Raw genomic sequence first — 17,177 nt, forward strand, 5'->3', positions numbered from 1 at the left:
AAAGCTAATTACAGTATATAAAGATAATCACACAAGAAAGTAATCACATAAAGTTAGAGCGTGTTTGCAAGATGTGGGAAAGAACATTGTTCATTTTGCGTGACCGAGAATGAAACTAGAAAACAAAAAACAACAACAAAACTAAAACTCAAAATATGTAAACTTGGGACAGTTATAAACATTAATTATTGTAAGGTACTGTAACTAGTTTTCATGTTGTGTTATCATGTGTTATTACTCATTGTTTAAGAGTCCGGTGTGTGACCCATTTTGGAGCGAACTGCACCGTCGGTGTTGGTGTGAGAGACGGATGCTGCGGGCTCCTGCCGCTCTCGTGGCTCATATTGATTTTCAAGTCAGCCAGATCGAGTGTCTGCCATATTGTAACATATTACATCTGCATTGATCTGACGACTTGTCTGGGAAGCACATGTATGGAGGAGGAGGAACAGGCTCGGTTGTTGGCTGTAACAGGCCAGCCTATAGATTTAGTGTCATGGAAAAGCAAAGTAAGTGAAATAAAATCATAAAGCTCAACATTGATATTGTGTATAACCTTGTTTTCTGTGATACATCCAGAAGAATAGAATATATATATCAGTTTGTAGATTGCCGACATGACAGGCGTCTGGTGGTGCAAAGTGGCAAAAGGGGTCAGCGGTCACAACATAGAGCCATGAGAGGGAACACACACACACACACACACACACACCAGGGAGAATGGCCACATCTGGATTTCCAGGGAAATATCAGACGGCGTAGTGGAGAGGATATTTTTTGGCATCAAATTATCCAGATTGTGAAATATGTATATCATTTTGGCTTTTAAATCCCAAATATCCCAGGGAGTCTCTATCTGGGTAAGTGGTCAGCTGGAAGGGCTGCGTTAAGAGTCATCCTTCAGATAAATCATACATTTAACTTTGCTTTTAGATATTGAGGATATAAAAAAAATGCAGACACACTGCATTGTGAGTTTATTGTTTATTTTCAATACAAAGCATCAAGTACAGCACAGCCTATTGACGACTTTGGGAAGTAAAAACTACATTTAGAGACTAATATAAATTTAAATCAATGTGCAATATTCTGATGTTTCCTTTTTTTGTTGAGGTATAATCCTCAAAACTCAGCGAGAGAATTTCCACCGGCGCACACTCGGCAACAAATGCATTTATCCAATCATCCAGTGCTCCCTGCAGGGGGGGTTGCTGGCTCTACACGCTGCACTAATCCAAGGGAGGGTTAGAATAAAGCCCGGCTTCACCTCACTCGCTGCCTCCTCCCAGATCAAATGAGATTAGGGAAGAGCTAAGGAGCTCTGAGGGGAGGCAGGGCTCAGGAACGCCGAGGCAGAGGAGAGAGAAGGAGAGAGAGAGAGAGGAGTGAAGCACACACGCAGCAAAACAAGGGAGCATTCCTGCAGGAGGAAAAAGGGGAGTGGAGGGAAGCTGCTGGGCGGAATATTCATGTTGGTGCACATGGAGGAGCGCCGCTGTGGATAAGTTTGGAATCAGCTAGACAAGGTGCGTGATGAAGCAGATGACTAGATATGAGGCGGTAGGTGTTTCTCCTTTGTGAGTTGTGAAGTTCAGTGGATGAAGGAGGAGGAACACCTGAAGACTCACTAGAAGAATAAAGCCTCCAGGTCCAAAGCCGACACAAATAAACAACATGTCAAACCGAAATGCGTTAAGTGTTTTTTAGTCCAGCTCTGCTCTCTGAGTGCAAAGATGTTCTCGTAAAGTATTGATTTAAATGCCTCGATATGAAAATTGCCCTCTGTCATTCTGTCATGTCAGCAGCATTGACAGTCTGGTGTAAATGCAGGAATCTACAACCTTTTGTTGAGTAAATCCAATTATGGGTTTTCCTCCTGAGCGTTTGAATGTGTTTGCTTGTTGTATATGTTGTATTTTATAAGATGTCGATGCTGAATCTGCTTCTCTCTCTCTCATTCAGGAAGCCATGCTGAGCTGATGAAAGTGGAGCTATGTGTTAAGGATCTTACCTTGAGCTGTGACGACTCAGAGCTTTACTGACATTCTTCCTTGGCCATTGGACGAAACAGGTTTTGGCAATGGGGAGGAAGAAGATCCAGATCACCCGGATCGTAGACGAGAGGAACCGACAGGTCAGTGTGCTTTTATCTCCCTCATCTTATTTAACATGATTATTTTAAAGCCACTTACATTAATGGACTGCTACTATCGCATATTAAGAGCCCTGTTGTGAGAAAGTCAAAGGTCAAGGGTCACATCATGTTCTTGAGATGGTGGCGACACTCGGTATGTTTACAAGCTTGCAAACTATACAACTAATTTTGGTCTTTACTGTGATTAAGTCAAAAAAGTAAGAAGAATGCATGGACGAGATTAACGGTTAAATATACGTACACACACACGTTGTGTTAGTGTATGAGGGGAGAATCCACCAGTGTGTGATCAACATGCAGTGGCAACTTATTGTGATCATATCCTTGGAATTCCTGGCTAAAGGATTTATGATGATTTCAATCCAATGATGTTTGAATAAATGGATGTATTGCCTTCAGAGTATGGTCATAGTCAACAAAATGCATGTTCACTTACTAAGTCTAACACCAGGAACTTCATATTTCTCACAGTATAAAAATCTAGTCACATTGATTGTAAGCCTAAGCTTTGCCTTCTGAGACCGTCTCTTGTCGCCGTCTAAAGACCGTCTGAAGATTCCTTTAGGCACCGTTACTTTTGAAAGTGCAGCGGTCACAGCTGGTGGCGAGGGCAGTAATTTGGGGTTAGCCGGGTCCGGACAGCACCCTGTCATTAGCAGGGCGGGTCAGCGTTAGGGACACACAGCGGCCTTCTCTCTCTCACGTCTCCCAGCGCAGCCACACTGCTTGCCCACTGGAATCTCTCTCTGTCTGTCTCCTCTATATATATATACAGTATTTATTTATATCAACCCTCCAACAAGCACAACAAATACCAGCCTGTCTGGAAAGAAAGCGTGCGTTCTGGAAATAGAGATGTGGCTGGAAAACAAATATCTGGAACGATGTTAATATTTGATGTTTGGTTGTGGGAGCATTGAAGATAGACGCTGTGTGTGCACTTGACTGTATACTTAGATTCTAGCACATTATCTCGGGAAGTTGATTTGCATGTATTCTTAGATTCTGTTTCTTTTACGGTAACTTAACTTTAAAGTACGCAAGGTTACTGAGGTAAATCCTCTGTCACACTCACGTCCACATTCACAATTTGCATTACATTTGGAATTTACCTTATACCTTTTCTGTCTCACATTTTTCTGCATCACCATGGTGGCACGTCATTAGCGTCCAAGGTGTATTGTGGTCACTCTGCAGGGCTGGATCTCTGCAGGCAGCTAATAACTGTGACCTTATGAGAGATCGGACCACCACACAGCTAATTACACACAACTGCCCCGCGAGTTGGAGAGAGAATTTTGGCCGCCACGCTTGCACTTTTAGAAACTGACCCGAGTTAACGAGACAGGAAACTCATTGAGGGTGTTTTGCTATATTCCAAATGATTCAGGCAGGAGTGTGAACATTCTTCACCTCGACACGATGTGCTCCTCATTGTGCTCCTGTTCAAATCATCTTCATGGAAATTGGGAATAGTTGGGATAGAATACAAGAACATGGATCTATGACTTATGACAGTCCAAAAAAAGTTTCAGTTTCATTCAGTTTATATCGATTTAAAGGTGTGAAAGTCCGAGGAATCTTCCCAGAGCTGTGATATGTCGAGTCAGGATCCCAGAAGCCGTGACAGAGACAAGAAACATCTAGCAATGATTCACAGCAAGGAGTCGACTGAATGCTGAAGGAGGGATGTGGGAGGATCATTGATGTGTGTGTGTGTGTTTGTGTGTGTGTGTGTGTGTGTGTGTTTGTGTGTGTGTGTGTGTGTGTGTGTGTGTGTGTTCCTGCGCTGGGGGAATGTGTGTGGGCTTGATGTGAGTTGCACATAGTCCAAGCCAAAGAATTAATCTTAGCGTCTTGATGGTGAATGTAATGGTTATTGTTCAGGGAAACATGCTGGTACTTCAGCTTCAGCGGAGGAGCCGGACAGTAATCATGACTGTGATCAGTGATCACTTCCACTCCCATATTTTCCCAGGGATTTGAACCAATGGCACTTAGACAGAAGCCGTTTCCTAGTTATATAACATACTTGGTTTGAACTCCTTGTACATACATGATATTGGAAGCTAATGATATAAAATTCTGATAATGATATATTGGTCATTATTGTTTTAAAATGTAATCATCATTAACAGACGTTTATGCCAAAGATCCATCAACTGAGGTTAGAGCTGTGACAGAAGCAGCACTAAAGGAGGATACGTTACATGTCTATTAGCAAAGAAGAGTATTTTTTCAAATCCTCTGCTCTATTTAGTGCTGTTTCTTGAACATCATATCAAATGTGCTGTGAAGTTTCCGTTGAACACACACTCATCATTCATCAGTGCCAATGTTGTGATGTGTTTGTTGCCCTTGTATTCTTTACAATATCTCACTAATAGAGTTTATAAAGGCTTCATCTGCTTGAACAGTTTTCAGTCCCTCAGTCAAGTCTGTGCAGCCACAGTAGGAAATGTTTCTCACAGCTGAACACAACCTTGCAGTTATTATCCACAGACACACACACACACACGCAGTGACTGGCTGGAGTACATTAGGCTTACGGACCTGGCTGCAGCAATACAGAGAAGGCTGGCGAATAATCCAGAATTCCTCCTCTATGAGTAACCTACGGAAACATGGCTGTTAATTGGCGAAATCTTCCTTTAAATGAACGCTGTTTGCACCGACATGTGGCACACACACTCACAGACTGATACACTTATTTGCTCAGTCAAATTTAATAGTTGCTCGGCCACTTACACTCTTTCATGCTATTACTCATTCAAATTTGCTCCATTTATTCAACCCCACAAAGCACGCACACACACACACACACACACAAAGTGTTGTCTCTATTTCTTGTCTGCTGCTCTAAACAATCTCATCTACTTTATTTCTAACAGATTCCATGTTTCCAGTATCACAGACTCACACACACACACACACACACACACACACACACACACACACACACACACACACACATACACACACACACACACACACATGGTGCTGTGCTGCTTTTGAGTTCTTTGTGCATTTTAGCCTCACCATGTCCGTCTGCCCTTTTCTCCAGGTGACGTTCATGAAGAGAAAGTTTGGTCTGATGAAGAAGGCCTACGAGCTGAGTGTGCTGTGTGACTGTGAAATCGCCCTCATCATCTTCAACAGCTCCAACAGGCTGTTTCAGTACGCCAGCACGGACATGGACAAAGTCTTACTGAAGTATACCGAATACAACGAACCCCACGAGAGCAGAACCAACTCTGACATTGTGGAGGTGAGTGCTCGAATTAGTTTGAACCGAATCAGTGAGAAAATGATTCTACATTCTGGGTTTGAATCCCGTTCCAGCCCTGTTCGTTTCTGTGTGGAGTTTGGGTGTTTTCTCTGTGTCTGCGTGGGTTCCCTGCATATACTGCAGTTTCCCCCACCACCAAAACACGTGTAAGGTTAAGACTTCTGCCATTGCCTTTGACCAAGGCATGAGGCCGTAGACCTGGAGTTGTTCCCTGAGCACTGCACTGTGGCTGCCCATTGCTTCAAATAGAGAAGACAAGTTAAACTAACCAACAATGATGAACATGCTGGGAGCGATGTTTCTGTTGGCCTTTCACGTGTTGCTAGTGTTGCTCTGTGTCTGCTCTGCTTCTGTACGTTTATATCTGCCAGGAAACTTTGAATCCCCTATGTACACATTAAACATAATAAATCAAACATTAGCATATTACAACTCTACTGATGACATAGATCGACACAGAGTTGTATTTTTCCTTTACTCAGATTACCAAAATCCCCCAAATCCCACATTGTCACTGTCAACAACCTTGTGTTGCAGTGTTTGCACAGCAGTTGTTGCATTTTCCCAGTCGCACACAGAACCAGCAGACAATATAAATAGTTTAGTCTCGCTCAGTTTCAGTGGTCCACCCATTCTGTTGGCTCCTGCTGTGTCATCAGTGCGGTGCTGTTGGAGCTGTTGCATCATGGTCCCTGAGCTGTGCTCTCTGACAGCACGTAGTCATTGCTGCTGCCATTAAAAATGAATGGTCACCGTGACTCACATTCTGGTTGCTTATGTAAGCATCTAATGTGTGTTTGCCTTTCTGAGAGCTGAATTTAGTGTTCCTATCCTTACCGCTTCACACGCACACATGCACACACACACACACACACACATAACAGTGTGCAAACTGTCAAACGTAAAAGGAAGATAAACTTCCCAAATCCACCCTGTGTTTATTTTCAATACTTTCTCTCTTTCCTGAAGACAATAAAAGCTTCAGTGTTTCAGTTTGATTCAGGAGAGTTTCTTTCCTTACTAAGTTTCCTCTTCATCACAGAAACACAACTTCTTTAGTTTCCTGTGTTACGACCACTTCAATTTTCCCATAGGGGAAATTAGGGTTATATGGCAAACAACAATATGACTGATGACTGAAATGAAATTAAAATAAAACTGCACTTCATAAATTCAGTTTTGTACATGCTGTGAGATCAACAAGGAAAAGGCAGGATCAGCTTCTTGCTGTAGGCCTTCTGTAAAGAGCATCAGTGAGGATGTGTGAGAGCAGTGGCGTGTTTTCCTAATAACCACAAGCAGCACCTGTGTCATCGCTGCAGCAACATTAGTCAGGGTTCATTTGCCTGCGCTGAGATATATTTCTTTTTTGCCGCAAATGTCACGCAGACTGGACCAGACCAAGCTGGTTAAAACAATGCCTGTAAAGTAAGAGTTTGCTCTTTTACATATGGGTCATTGCATTTGCAACATTTAGGCAGGAGATTTGACTGTGTGTAAAGTAACACTTGGAGGGCTCCAACAGACATTCATCCTCTGTAGGGACGCACACAAAGCTTCTTTGGGCTCATTGTTGTGGTGAGATGGTGGTTTGCTTATGAGTATCAATGAACAGAGAAAAGGTTGGTATGGAAATTTACGCAGCTTGTCACATAATGTACTCTTCTGTTTCTGCTTTAAGGCATCCGTGCTGATGTAGAATAGTGATTTGCTCATAAAGCAAACCTGTTGACCGCGGTGAACAGGAAGTCCTGTGTTGTTGTATTAAAAAAAATCTGATTAAATCTCTTTTCTGCTTCCAAACTCATCTTCCAAACATAGGGGCTATATTAGCCTTCAAAGTAAATGAACACAGGGACATAAAGTTGGCTTCAGTTCCAGTTTGTATCCCTCCATGTTTCAAGAAAACTTCCCATCCTCTTTAAAAACATGTTTGCATTTTCATATTTATCCACAACTCCATTTTGGTATCTAAAATCGCAGGTTAAATGTGGATTCCAACCCAAAGAAAGCTTAGTGTGGGCATGGTATCGTTCAGAAAAAACAGACTTTTGGAAGTGAGTGAACAGATCCAGCTCCATATGGAGGACGTAACATCGTAATGTCAACCTGGAACAGAGGTGGGAGCCAAATGTTCTTTTCTGTGATATCCACAATGATCTGCCAGCTAAAACAACTACAAAGTCCTGACTGGTCAGCTTATCTAACTGACAGATTGTTTTTGTCATAGTAATGAAACAGGTTTGTGTGTAGCAGAGTTGAGTTTCTAGAACAACAGAGCCGTCTTCCAAGGTATGCATTTAAGATGACAGAGCGAAGAGATGAATGAGAGCCATAACACCGCTGAAACCCGACGCTGTCACATGCAGCACACTGGTCAATTTGGTTTCATCCGTGTCAAGAATGATGGAGCACTTCTTAAAAAACACTTACACGTCGACCGAATTGATGCGCGTGCTTGTTCAGATGATTTCATTCTTCTTTGAAAGTGTGTGAGCTCAGATTAGCTGTGCCAGAGATGCAACAAACTCCTGTGCCTGCCATGTTCTCGCTCCAGGGAAAGAGGGGGGGGGCCTTATTCAAGCTTTGATGCAGCCCCAATAGCAACAAGAAATCACCCCTCACATGTTATGATACTTAAAGCTGGAACTTGTGAGTCATGGTGGCAATCACCCAGATGCCTTTGGAGATCCAGTAAAGCCGTCTTTGACATTTGAGATGATAAGGAGACTCGCACTCTCTCAAATCCTCTAACAGACACTTTAAGATAGTGCCCAGACATGATGTAGTGTTTAAACTGTGGTACCACATTTAGCTGCGCCGGTCTGGATTCAAATCCCACCGGAGCTTCCTTGTCTGGTCTGAAAACAATGCTAGTTTGTTTTGCACTTGTGTATTCTTTTGGCTTTGACTTTTCACTCTAACATGGAGCTTTAAATAGCAAAGTAGAGAAAATCCTTAACAAATACAGACTGTGCTCACTCATTTTTCCTGCCACTCTCGGGCCAACAAGTAACCCAACAAGGCTATTACAAGTAAAGCATCAACACACGTTTACATGTTGTCATAGAAACGTTTTTTCGAAGCACTGACAAATTCATTTCCTTCCATTTCTGCTCAATGCGGTGCTCTCTAAGAAAGTTCAGGAATGATCTAATCTGGGGTTTTTTTTCTAATTTCTCATTCGTCACACATGACAACTCAAATATCACCTCAATCACAACAGCACTGCAGATAGAGAAAGATGCTGCACCTTTTTCCTCTGATCTCTTCTGTTTACATCCTTTGACATCCTCACACTGGCTAAGTACTAAAGGGCCTCCATGCCACTGTTTATGCTGGGACCCTCATACTGTATATCAGCATGAACTCTAAAGCTACCTGAAGAACAAGGAACAAGGGTTTGGGCTTTTGCTTGAAGTCTGTAGGTCACACAGAGTTCATACCTGACTCAGAACCTGATTGCAGAGTAACAAACTCCTGATGCTGAACAAAGAGCCGGCAGCCTTACAAACTCCCATCTGCTATAGTTTGGCTCATTTCTCTTCAATCATAATGATGATGATGATACAGCCTGAATATCATAGGATTCTATCTTGTCTTTGTCTCCAAAAGATTCCGGAGCACGTGCATTTCGCAGTCAATCCTGCATCCGTTCTCTGCTGTATAGAGTTGACGGTTGGGGCAGACTTAACATCAGCGGCGTCATTTGAACCAAATCAAACAGCCGTTTTGTTGACTCAGGGCTCAGTGCCCAAATTTATTTTCACAACCGCGGGCTACGACGGACGTAAATCGTGCCGCTTGAAAGCAGAGATGAATATTTAAACAGCACTACGGTGCTCCTTGTTTACACAGACTCATTCCTGTGTTAGTACACTTTTATGTGATATCCCTACAGAACATATTACCTCCCTGTGGTCAGCCTGTTGTGATAAAACAGATATATGATACCATTTTATGTTACTATAGCAGGGGCTTTGCCTTCGCTCGTGTTGGACCAGTGCAATGCACAAGCAGATATTATGTATCCTGCATTCTGCCTTTATAATGTAAACAGTGCTTACAATAGATCCACAATCGTTTCTTGGATCACCAAATGTATCTTAACCCCACTTCATGCTGTGTCGTTTCCCTGTTATAAAAGGATTTTTAGTAGCTACCAGAGGAGACATTCTCTATTTACCTTGGAAAGAAACATATCCCCCAAATGATAAGAAAACGAGTGTGACAATTAAATGAGAATGAGGTGAGATGCAACACACATTCCTTACTGAAATATACTATACATGCTTCTAAATGATAATAAAAGCATAAGATGTCTCCTTTAAGGTGTCATGTTACAGCACTGGCATTTGGCTGAGAAAAAGAGTCACCAGTGTGTGGTAAGAGCTTTCTAATAAGCACCAGCGTCTGGGAATGCAGAGCACATGTGGTGGACAGGCAGTCAGCTGGCTGGCGTGACGGTCTGTCAGTCTGTCCTGTTCACGCTACGTCTTGATGTAATGAAGGGCAGGGCACAGGGTTTAGACACCAGAGACATGATGTCATCGTACGGACTCACATGATGGTTGATTTGATTTGATTTGTACAGTAAGATCACTGCCAAAGCTCCAGAGATATGGATTAGCATGGACATTTCCTAAACATTTGATGTGCATATCATGATTCATGTTGAAATGAAGTAGTAAACAGTCCTTTATCGAAGCCACTGTGGCCTCAGGATTGACCAGCATCTCGCACCATTAACATCCTCTATGGTTGACGTTTTAGACTATTTTTATCTTACAACTTTCAGTTCCAATGTATGATAAACCAGTGATCCTATTTCAAGCCAGAGTGGAGTATTGGAGAACATAACAATCTCTCTCTCTCTCTCTCTCTCTCTCTCTCTCTCTCTCTCTCTCTCTCTCTCTCTCTCTCTCTCTCTCTCTCTCTCTCTCTCTCTCTCTCTCTCTCTCTCTCTCTCTCTCTCTCTCTCTCTCTCTCTCTCTCTCTCAGTGTCCAACAAAACTACAGCCTATACTTGATCCATTAAATGTGTTTTGTTATCTGTGCCCTGTGCTTGTCTCACCCTCAGGCCCTGAACAAGAAGGAGCACAGAGGCTGCGACAGCCCCGACCATGATCCCTCCTACGTCCTCACCCCCAATACTGAGGAGAAATACAAGAAGATTAATGAGGAGTTTGACCACATGATGAGGAATCATAAAATTGTAAGTTGTTGTGCATGATGTTGTTGTGGAGAGCTCTATTTGTTCTCAGTTCTCATTCCTTTAATACCCAGAAAAAAGACAGCTGCACTGTGTGGTTTTGATCAACTTGTTAACGCTTTACATTGATGCGGTTTCACACATTTCAGTCAGGGGGGGGCCACCCAGTGCACTACTGAGAACTGAGCGGCTTCATGAGAGCTTTTCACAGCCTTCAACTGTTCAACACATGCCAGCTGCACTTAAAGCTGGTACAACTCCCTGCTGCTTTTTAACGAGCTCACATCCACGCTGCTCTGTCACTGCCTCCAGTCCACAGGTCTGCCACAGCAGAATTTCATGCACATGACCCCAAGCAGCATGGCCTATAGCCCCGCTGCAGGAGGAGGAGGAGGAGGAGGAGGTGGAGGAGGAGGGGGAGGAGGAGGTCCGACCGTCCAGGCTTTAGGTGCAGCCACAGCAGCTCTTGCTGACAGTGGGATCTTGTCATCCCCCCACACACACCTCCACAGGAACATTAACTCTCCACAAAGACCCCCCAGCACTGGAAACATAGGTCTGTGTGTGGGTGTGTTTGTGTGTTTATAAATAGCTGCATTCACTATAAGTCATGGAATTCTAAAATGTTTGTTTTGGAAAATTAGGAAATATGACGGTAAATGTTTGACAGAATGTAACATTGTGACAAAAAAGTTACCTAATAAGCTCTCTCTCTCTCTCTCTCTCTCTCTCTCTCTCTCTCTCTCTCTCTCTCTCTCTCTCTCTCTCTCTCTCTCTCTCTCTCTCTCTCTCTCTCTCTCTCTCTCTCTCTCTCTCTCTCTCTCTCTGTGTCTGTATGTGTATGTGTATGTCCCTAGGTGGCCTGCAGGGCGTTGCTGATGTGGCCCTACAGAATGGATCTGTATCAGTTGGTATGTCGCTTTGTCAGTGACACACACTCACACAGTATGTCTATATACACGTTGAAACTTTGATAAATGAATCAGTTCATCATTTTATACAACTATAATTTTGCAAGTGTTGCTGGATTTTTCTATATAATCAACATCTATTAATGTGGGATTGCACTGCACTTTTGCGCGCAGTTTGTTCAGCCGTTTTCAAATTTGAGTGAATAAATCCATCAGATGCACCTAACCTAATATTTCTGTTAACTGTTTACAGAGTTCACACACACGCATACGCACACGCACGTGCACACACACCCACTGCCCTGCAAGATCTGTTTGATAGATAACAGGCACTTCTGTAGGTTGATGAATTGAGGTACTAGTTGTTTCAGCTAAAGCAAAGCTGAGTTACCTTGTGTCCTCACAGATAAGAGTCACTGCCTCATATCAAAACTTGAATTCCAGGTCAAAGGAGGCGTTTATGTCCTTACAGATGTTCCTCAGAGGCAATTTTTCTCCGTCCTCTCTCCTCTCTCCATGCTGTTGTGCTTGCAGACTGCACTTCCTTAACCTTCATGCTCTTCCTCCCAGAACAGCATGTCTTATATAAACACTATTATTATATAGTAATCAGAGCGAGAAAAGATCAATTATTTATTATTATCTTTATATTATGTATGGCTGCACATTCTACATTCTCAGCCTGGTGGTGGACACGTTTGTTTTATGGAAGTCACATGGGACAGAAATCCCACTGCTCCTGTTCTCTGGGTCAGCAACATGTACTGCTATGTACAAGGTACTGTACTTTGTATTAAAAATTATAAACATCAGGGAGGCTGTAAAGGGAGCTTCCTATTGGACATAGCGTGGCAGTTTCAGGCCTTTGGATAGTCCTTGATATTGTCATGACAGAAGGATAAAAGAGATGCTTGGACAGTGTGCTGGGCTGGAGCTTTATGATTCAATTCTGTTCTTGCTCCAGCAGAGTTTTATTAGTTCCACCTAGTCTCGCTCGTTCATTAAACTATTGTCTGCCACAATTACAAAAGACGAGATTTCAAGAACTGCTTTGATTTTTATGCTGATAAAAACATTTCACCTCACCAGAGAAATACGAAAATCCAAACATTGCACATGCATACACACATGCACACGGACACACACACACGTTCAAAGGCACCATACTGTCTGCAGTGACTGTAGTTTGGGGACATGAGTCCCTTTATTTTGTTAATCAGACTCAATGTTGTGGAAAAAAAGAAAAATTCTTAAAATGAAAAATCAATATGCATGTTTTATTCTTGTATTGAAACACTGAACATGTTTCTTATTGAATCTTATTATATGCAGCTGCCCTTTTAAATCAAATACACATCAAAACAGAATGTCCAATGGTCTTAAGTGTATCATAGCACTCGCTGTTCAAAGTTAAGATAGATCCCTAGACCCTTGATGCATATAGATACTTGATGCATATATAGGACATCAGACTGAATAAGATTCCTATCTGCCAGCTGGCTGCATATTGTAAACAACCATAATGAAGACAAATAAAAGGGCACGAAAAGTACTGACCCAGTGAAGAAAGAAAGGTGTTCAAGAACGCGGAAAGAAATCACATAGGTATGTGGTATGTACAGATACAGTACAATATACAGAGCAGCGCTGTAACAAACAGGGAAGTGTGAGCCCAACACAAAATGCACCAAATCATTTGAAACAATCATAGTGATTCATTTCTCACTCATTGTCACTGGTTATTAAGTATCTGTGCTTGTCTGTCAAAAAGATGTTGACTACCCATGAACATAGAGTACATTTAGGTTATTTAAAAGGTAATAAGATGTCAGATCTGTTATAGTTTAGTTTTAGATCTGATGTTGGGATGTCTGTGGCTGCATGGTAATAAAAGGTGAAATATATTGATCAATGGACAAAACATCTTGTGGGCTGTAGATCTCCATGCTGCTTGGTAAGTGAAATTGATCTTACCTCTACAGGGAGGTCAGAGGGCAGCGAACCCCCCACTAAAATTAAAAGAAAGTAGGGAGAGAAAGGTCAGGTGCCTGGCTCAACACAGCCCGGAATTATGCTTTTGATTTCTTTTGAATTGAAAGTTCAGATAAGGAATCTAGACTAATTTGGAACACTCAGATGTGAGCGACACTAAATCAGTGCTGCACATGTCCACTGTGTTTTCTTGGGCTGGACTGGAGTTAAACTTCAAAGTCCCACAATGTTCTTGTTCCAGCAGGTTTTTATTAGTTTCACATCATCCTCCAGATCTTTCCTTAAACTATTGTTTACCACAATAATAAAAAAAACCTCTTAGGGACATAAGAACTGCTTTGAATTCTATGCTTACAAACACATTTGACCTCAAAAGAGAGAAAGAGAGAGAAATCAAAGTAAACAGTCAACCATTTATCTCACTCATGAATGCACCCGCACGCACACACACAAACAAAAACACCCAACACATTCAGGACAACATAATTATGGCTCCACAGTGGCTGCAGTAAATTGTGTCTGTGAGTCTAACACTCACAAGAACATTGTATACTCATGTATGACTCAGTCAAACATCCAAACTGACACTGAGAGTAATAGGGATTCATAAATATGCAGTATTTTATAAAATACTTATATTTGTGACTATTTGCATTTCTCACTCCTCTCATTTCCTTGTCGTTGCTCCTTAAAGGTTCTTTTATTCCTCTATTTGTGTGTTCAGTGAACGGATTTGTAGGCTCGCCTGGTGGAAGCAGCCTGGGGAAGATCATGCCATCCAAATCTCCTCCTCCTCCTCCTCCTCCTCCTCCTCTTCTTCCTCCTGGGAGCAGCATGGCCTCCACCAGCCGCAAGAGTGACCTCCGCGTGGTAATCCCCCCATCCAAAGGAATGATGCAAACACTGGTAAGTGTGTGTGGGTGATTGTTGTACTTGGAACGAAAAGTCCCATCAAAGTTCAACCATGTGAAGATGAGGAATCTTCTCCCTTTGGTTCAGTCTTCTCTCTGTATTTTTGAGGCTGGTGTCTTATAAATGAGTTCTTAATAATACTTAATATATAACAGGTGGTGTGATGCTTGTTATACCTAATGTCATCTTATAAATGTAGATATAATGAAGAAATGATTACATTAAAGCCAGACTTTGGAGGGTTTGGACTTGCTGAGCTGCACTGGTGCGACCCTGATGCGTCCTGTTAGAGGTTTGAGCTCCAGGCCCTCAGCCTTTCACTGCCTGGTTCTGAGGTTTTTTAGAAATTGGAACAATACATGATGTTTTCCATGCCTGGAGGATGTTGGACCAGAGCATTTTAATACATGAGGCAAAATACCGCAGTGCTGGTCAGCAAGTTTTTCTGTTGGCTTGACACCATCTGGACCAGATGTTTGGTGGGCTTAAGAAAGGGACTAGCGGTATTTTTAGGACCAAAGGTTTAGCCTGGACTGGACTGAAAATTAGACAATAATGACCTCTAATCCTCTAATTGTCTTGCACTTGTTTGCTTATCTGCCGTATATTTTGCTATTAGGTTTGGCTTAATAGTTATCAGGTATGACATTTAACTCACTTTAAACTAATCAAACCCTCTCCAGTCTGTTTTGTCACAGCAGGTGTTTTGTATCTCCTCTTGAATCATGTCAGTTCTCAGCTCCCTAGAGCTTTTGGTGTATTATGTAGTGCAGTGTGGCATGGGTGAGTTTATTGACCTTAGCGACTGCAGAATGAAGAATGTAGAGTTTGGAACCAGCGCCACCAGCTGTTAGTAGTTCTGTGTTTGGTGTGCAAAGTGTTCAAGCTACAGGGTGAAATCACTGCTTCTTCACACAGACACCTGCAGCTATCATTTTGCTATAAGCTTTGTCAGTCCGATTGCATTTTAATACCGTGAAATAGTGGATTTCAACAAAAGGTACAAGATTCCTCTTGTTTATGAGAAGAGGCTGCACGTAGAAATAGACTGATGGTATTTCAAATGGCTGCCAACTCATCCACGTTGGCTGGAAAATGGTGCACACAAGGGGATCGTAAGGACAAATCCTCTTCTTTATGAACGCTGCAGCAAGTTTCAGCTGTGTAAGTATCACAGAGCACCAAGTCTTAATGTTCTCACAGACAATTGATGATGCAGACATGGACAGCGTTCTCTGTGGAAACAAAAGTCAGACTCAGACGAAACACTGTCAACCCACAAATGTATCCAGTTACATTCCACTGACATCTGAAATTATAGCAGGAAGAAAGACTCAAAAAAAGGATCTCTGTTAGTATTGAGGTGATTAGATGCATATCCATGGTTTTGTTGAAGTGGCTCCCCCGTCTGTTGAGGGTCTCCATAGTTCTCTGAGCCTGTTCTCTTTCTTCGGGCTGCAGCAGCGACGTGCCTACAGAGTTGTTGGATTTATTGATTTGCTCTTCTCTCTGTTCCTGTGGCCCTTCCCTCCCACACTCTGCTCAAACACACTCTGACATTCACCAAACAAAGGAAAGAGAGATTTGCTTTTTGTCTTTATCTGGTTTGTGATGACCAGATGGCTTCATTTCTCTTTTGGCTGAGATCCAGAGAATTTCTTTCTTTTTCTTTTTACATGTTGTAACGATCCATCAGTAAATGGAATTTCAACAGAATCTTTGTTGTACAGCGATGGTACTGCTTCATAGACCAAAGAAAAAACAGACTCGCAATATCTGGACTTATTTAGAGAATAACAGACCGAGCTGGTCAGATGAGCATTATGTTAAGCTTTGTTAGGTTTTTGCGAATAAACAAGCAGTTGTTGACATGGTATTGCAGTAATTACACACCATTGTGAGGTCCGAGTGTTTCCCACCAACCACCCTGAAACAGCTGTCGAAATGGCTGGCAATGGATCCATTCAACCAAACAGAAAAACAACTTAATTTTCTCACTGTCGAAATGGACAGAAATGATACCAGTCTTAATATAATGTCACCATGTTTTTCTTTCATCTTAGGGACAGTGTGTGTTGTGATGATCTTGTTCAGGCCTCGTTCATGCGGTGTGTGTCAGCCGCTCTTTGTGGTAAATGACATCACAGTACATGTAGAGACTTTGTTTCAGTTTAGGGTTAAGTTTGTTGACCCCGGCCATCTTTGTGAGTCCTTAGCAGGGGGGCGTGCTGTTTCCCTGTGTGTGTCCAGCATATACACCAAAACAACACACATGAGTCCACTACTGTTGCTCTCATGTTTAAACCAGCTGCAGGTTTATTAGAGCGAGTGAGAAGACGTCACAGAATTGTTTGTGCTTCACACCTACTTCAGTAAAAGTGGTTGACGTCACACTGCAGCTCCTGAGTCGGAGCGTATTGAAACGGCCTCTCATTTCCTCCCCTGTGTGCGTGTGTGTGGGTTTGTGTGTGTTTGCTGTTCATTTACATGTACGCAACCGAGCAGCCCTGTCTTATTTCATTGTCCACATCATTATTTGTCACCATTTTCTCAGTAATTGCCGTCACTGCTTGTCAGTAAGTGTTGCTCATGGAAGCTGAGACACACCCACAGCGAGCAGAACGGGAGGCTCGCTGCAGCTTAGTCAGGCTGGCTGAAGGTTAGGCTCAGCTTTTGGTTTGGATGTGTATCGGTTATGGTTATGAT

At 42.4% G+C, this 17,177-nt stretch overlaps 1 protein-coding gene across 4 annotated transcripts in view; it reads left to right on the top strand.

Moving 5' to 3' along the window:
- Window positions 1–17,177, top strand: part of LOC143004950 (myocyte-specific enhancer factor 2A-like) — a 30,072-nt gene that overhangs the window by 9,724 nt on the left and 3,171 nt on the right. For 2 of the 4 annotated variants that reach the window (XM_076156139.1, XM_076156142.1), the window contains exons 2-7: window positions 1,963–2,134; window positions 5,220–5,423; window positions 10,525–10,659; window positions 10,969–11,212; window positions 11,514–11,567; window positions 14,284–14,465. In XM_076156139.1, coding sequence (XP_076012254.1) covers window positions 2,081–2,134; window positions 5,220–5,423; window positions 10,525–10,659; window positions 10,969–11,212; window positions 11,514–11,567; window positions 14,284–14,465 — 873 coding nt within the window. In that variant the 5' untranslated portion in view covers window positions 1,963–2,080. Of the gene's footprint in view, window positions 1–1,244; window positions 1,527–1,556; window positions 1,649–1,962; window positions 2,135–5,219; window positions 5,424–10,524; window positions 10,660–10,968; window positions 11,213–11,513; window positions 11,568–14,283; window positions 14,466–17,177 lie in introns of those variants that run through there. The other 2 variants (XM_076156141.1, XM_076156143.1) reach the window with 2 other exon arrangements.

The sequence above is a fragment of the Genypterus blacodes genome, unplaced genomic scaffold (genome assembly GCF_046128005.1).
Source record: "Genypterus blacodes isolate CSIRO-AG114 ecotype Tasmania unplaced genomic scaffold, CSIRO-AGI_Gbla_v1 ptg000067l_1, whole genome shotgun sequence".
Taxonomy (NCBI): domain Eukaryota; kingdom Metazoa; phylum Chordata; class Actinopteri; order Ophidiiformes; family Ophidiidae; genus Genypterus; species Genypterus blacodes.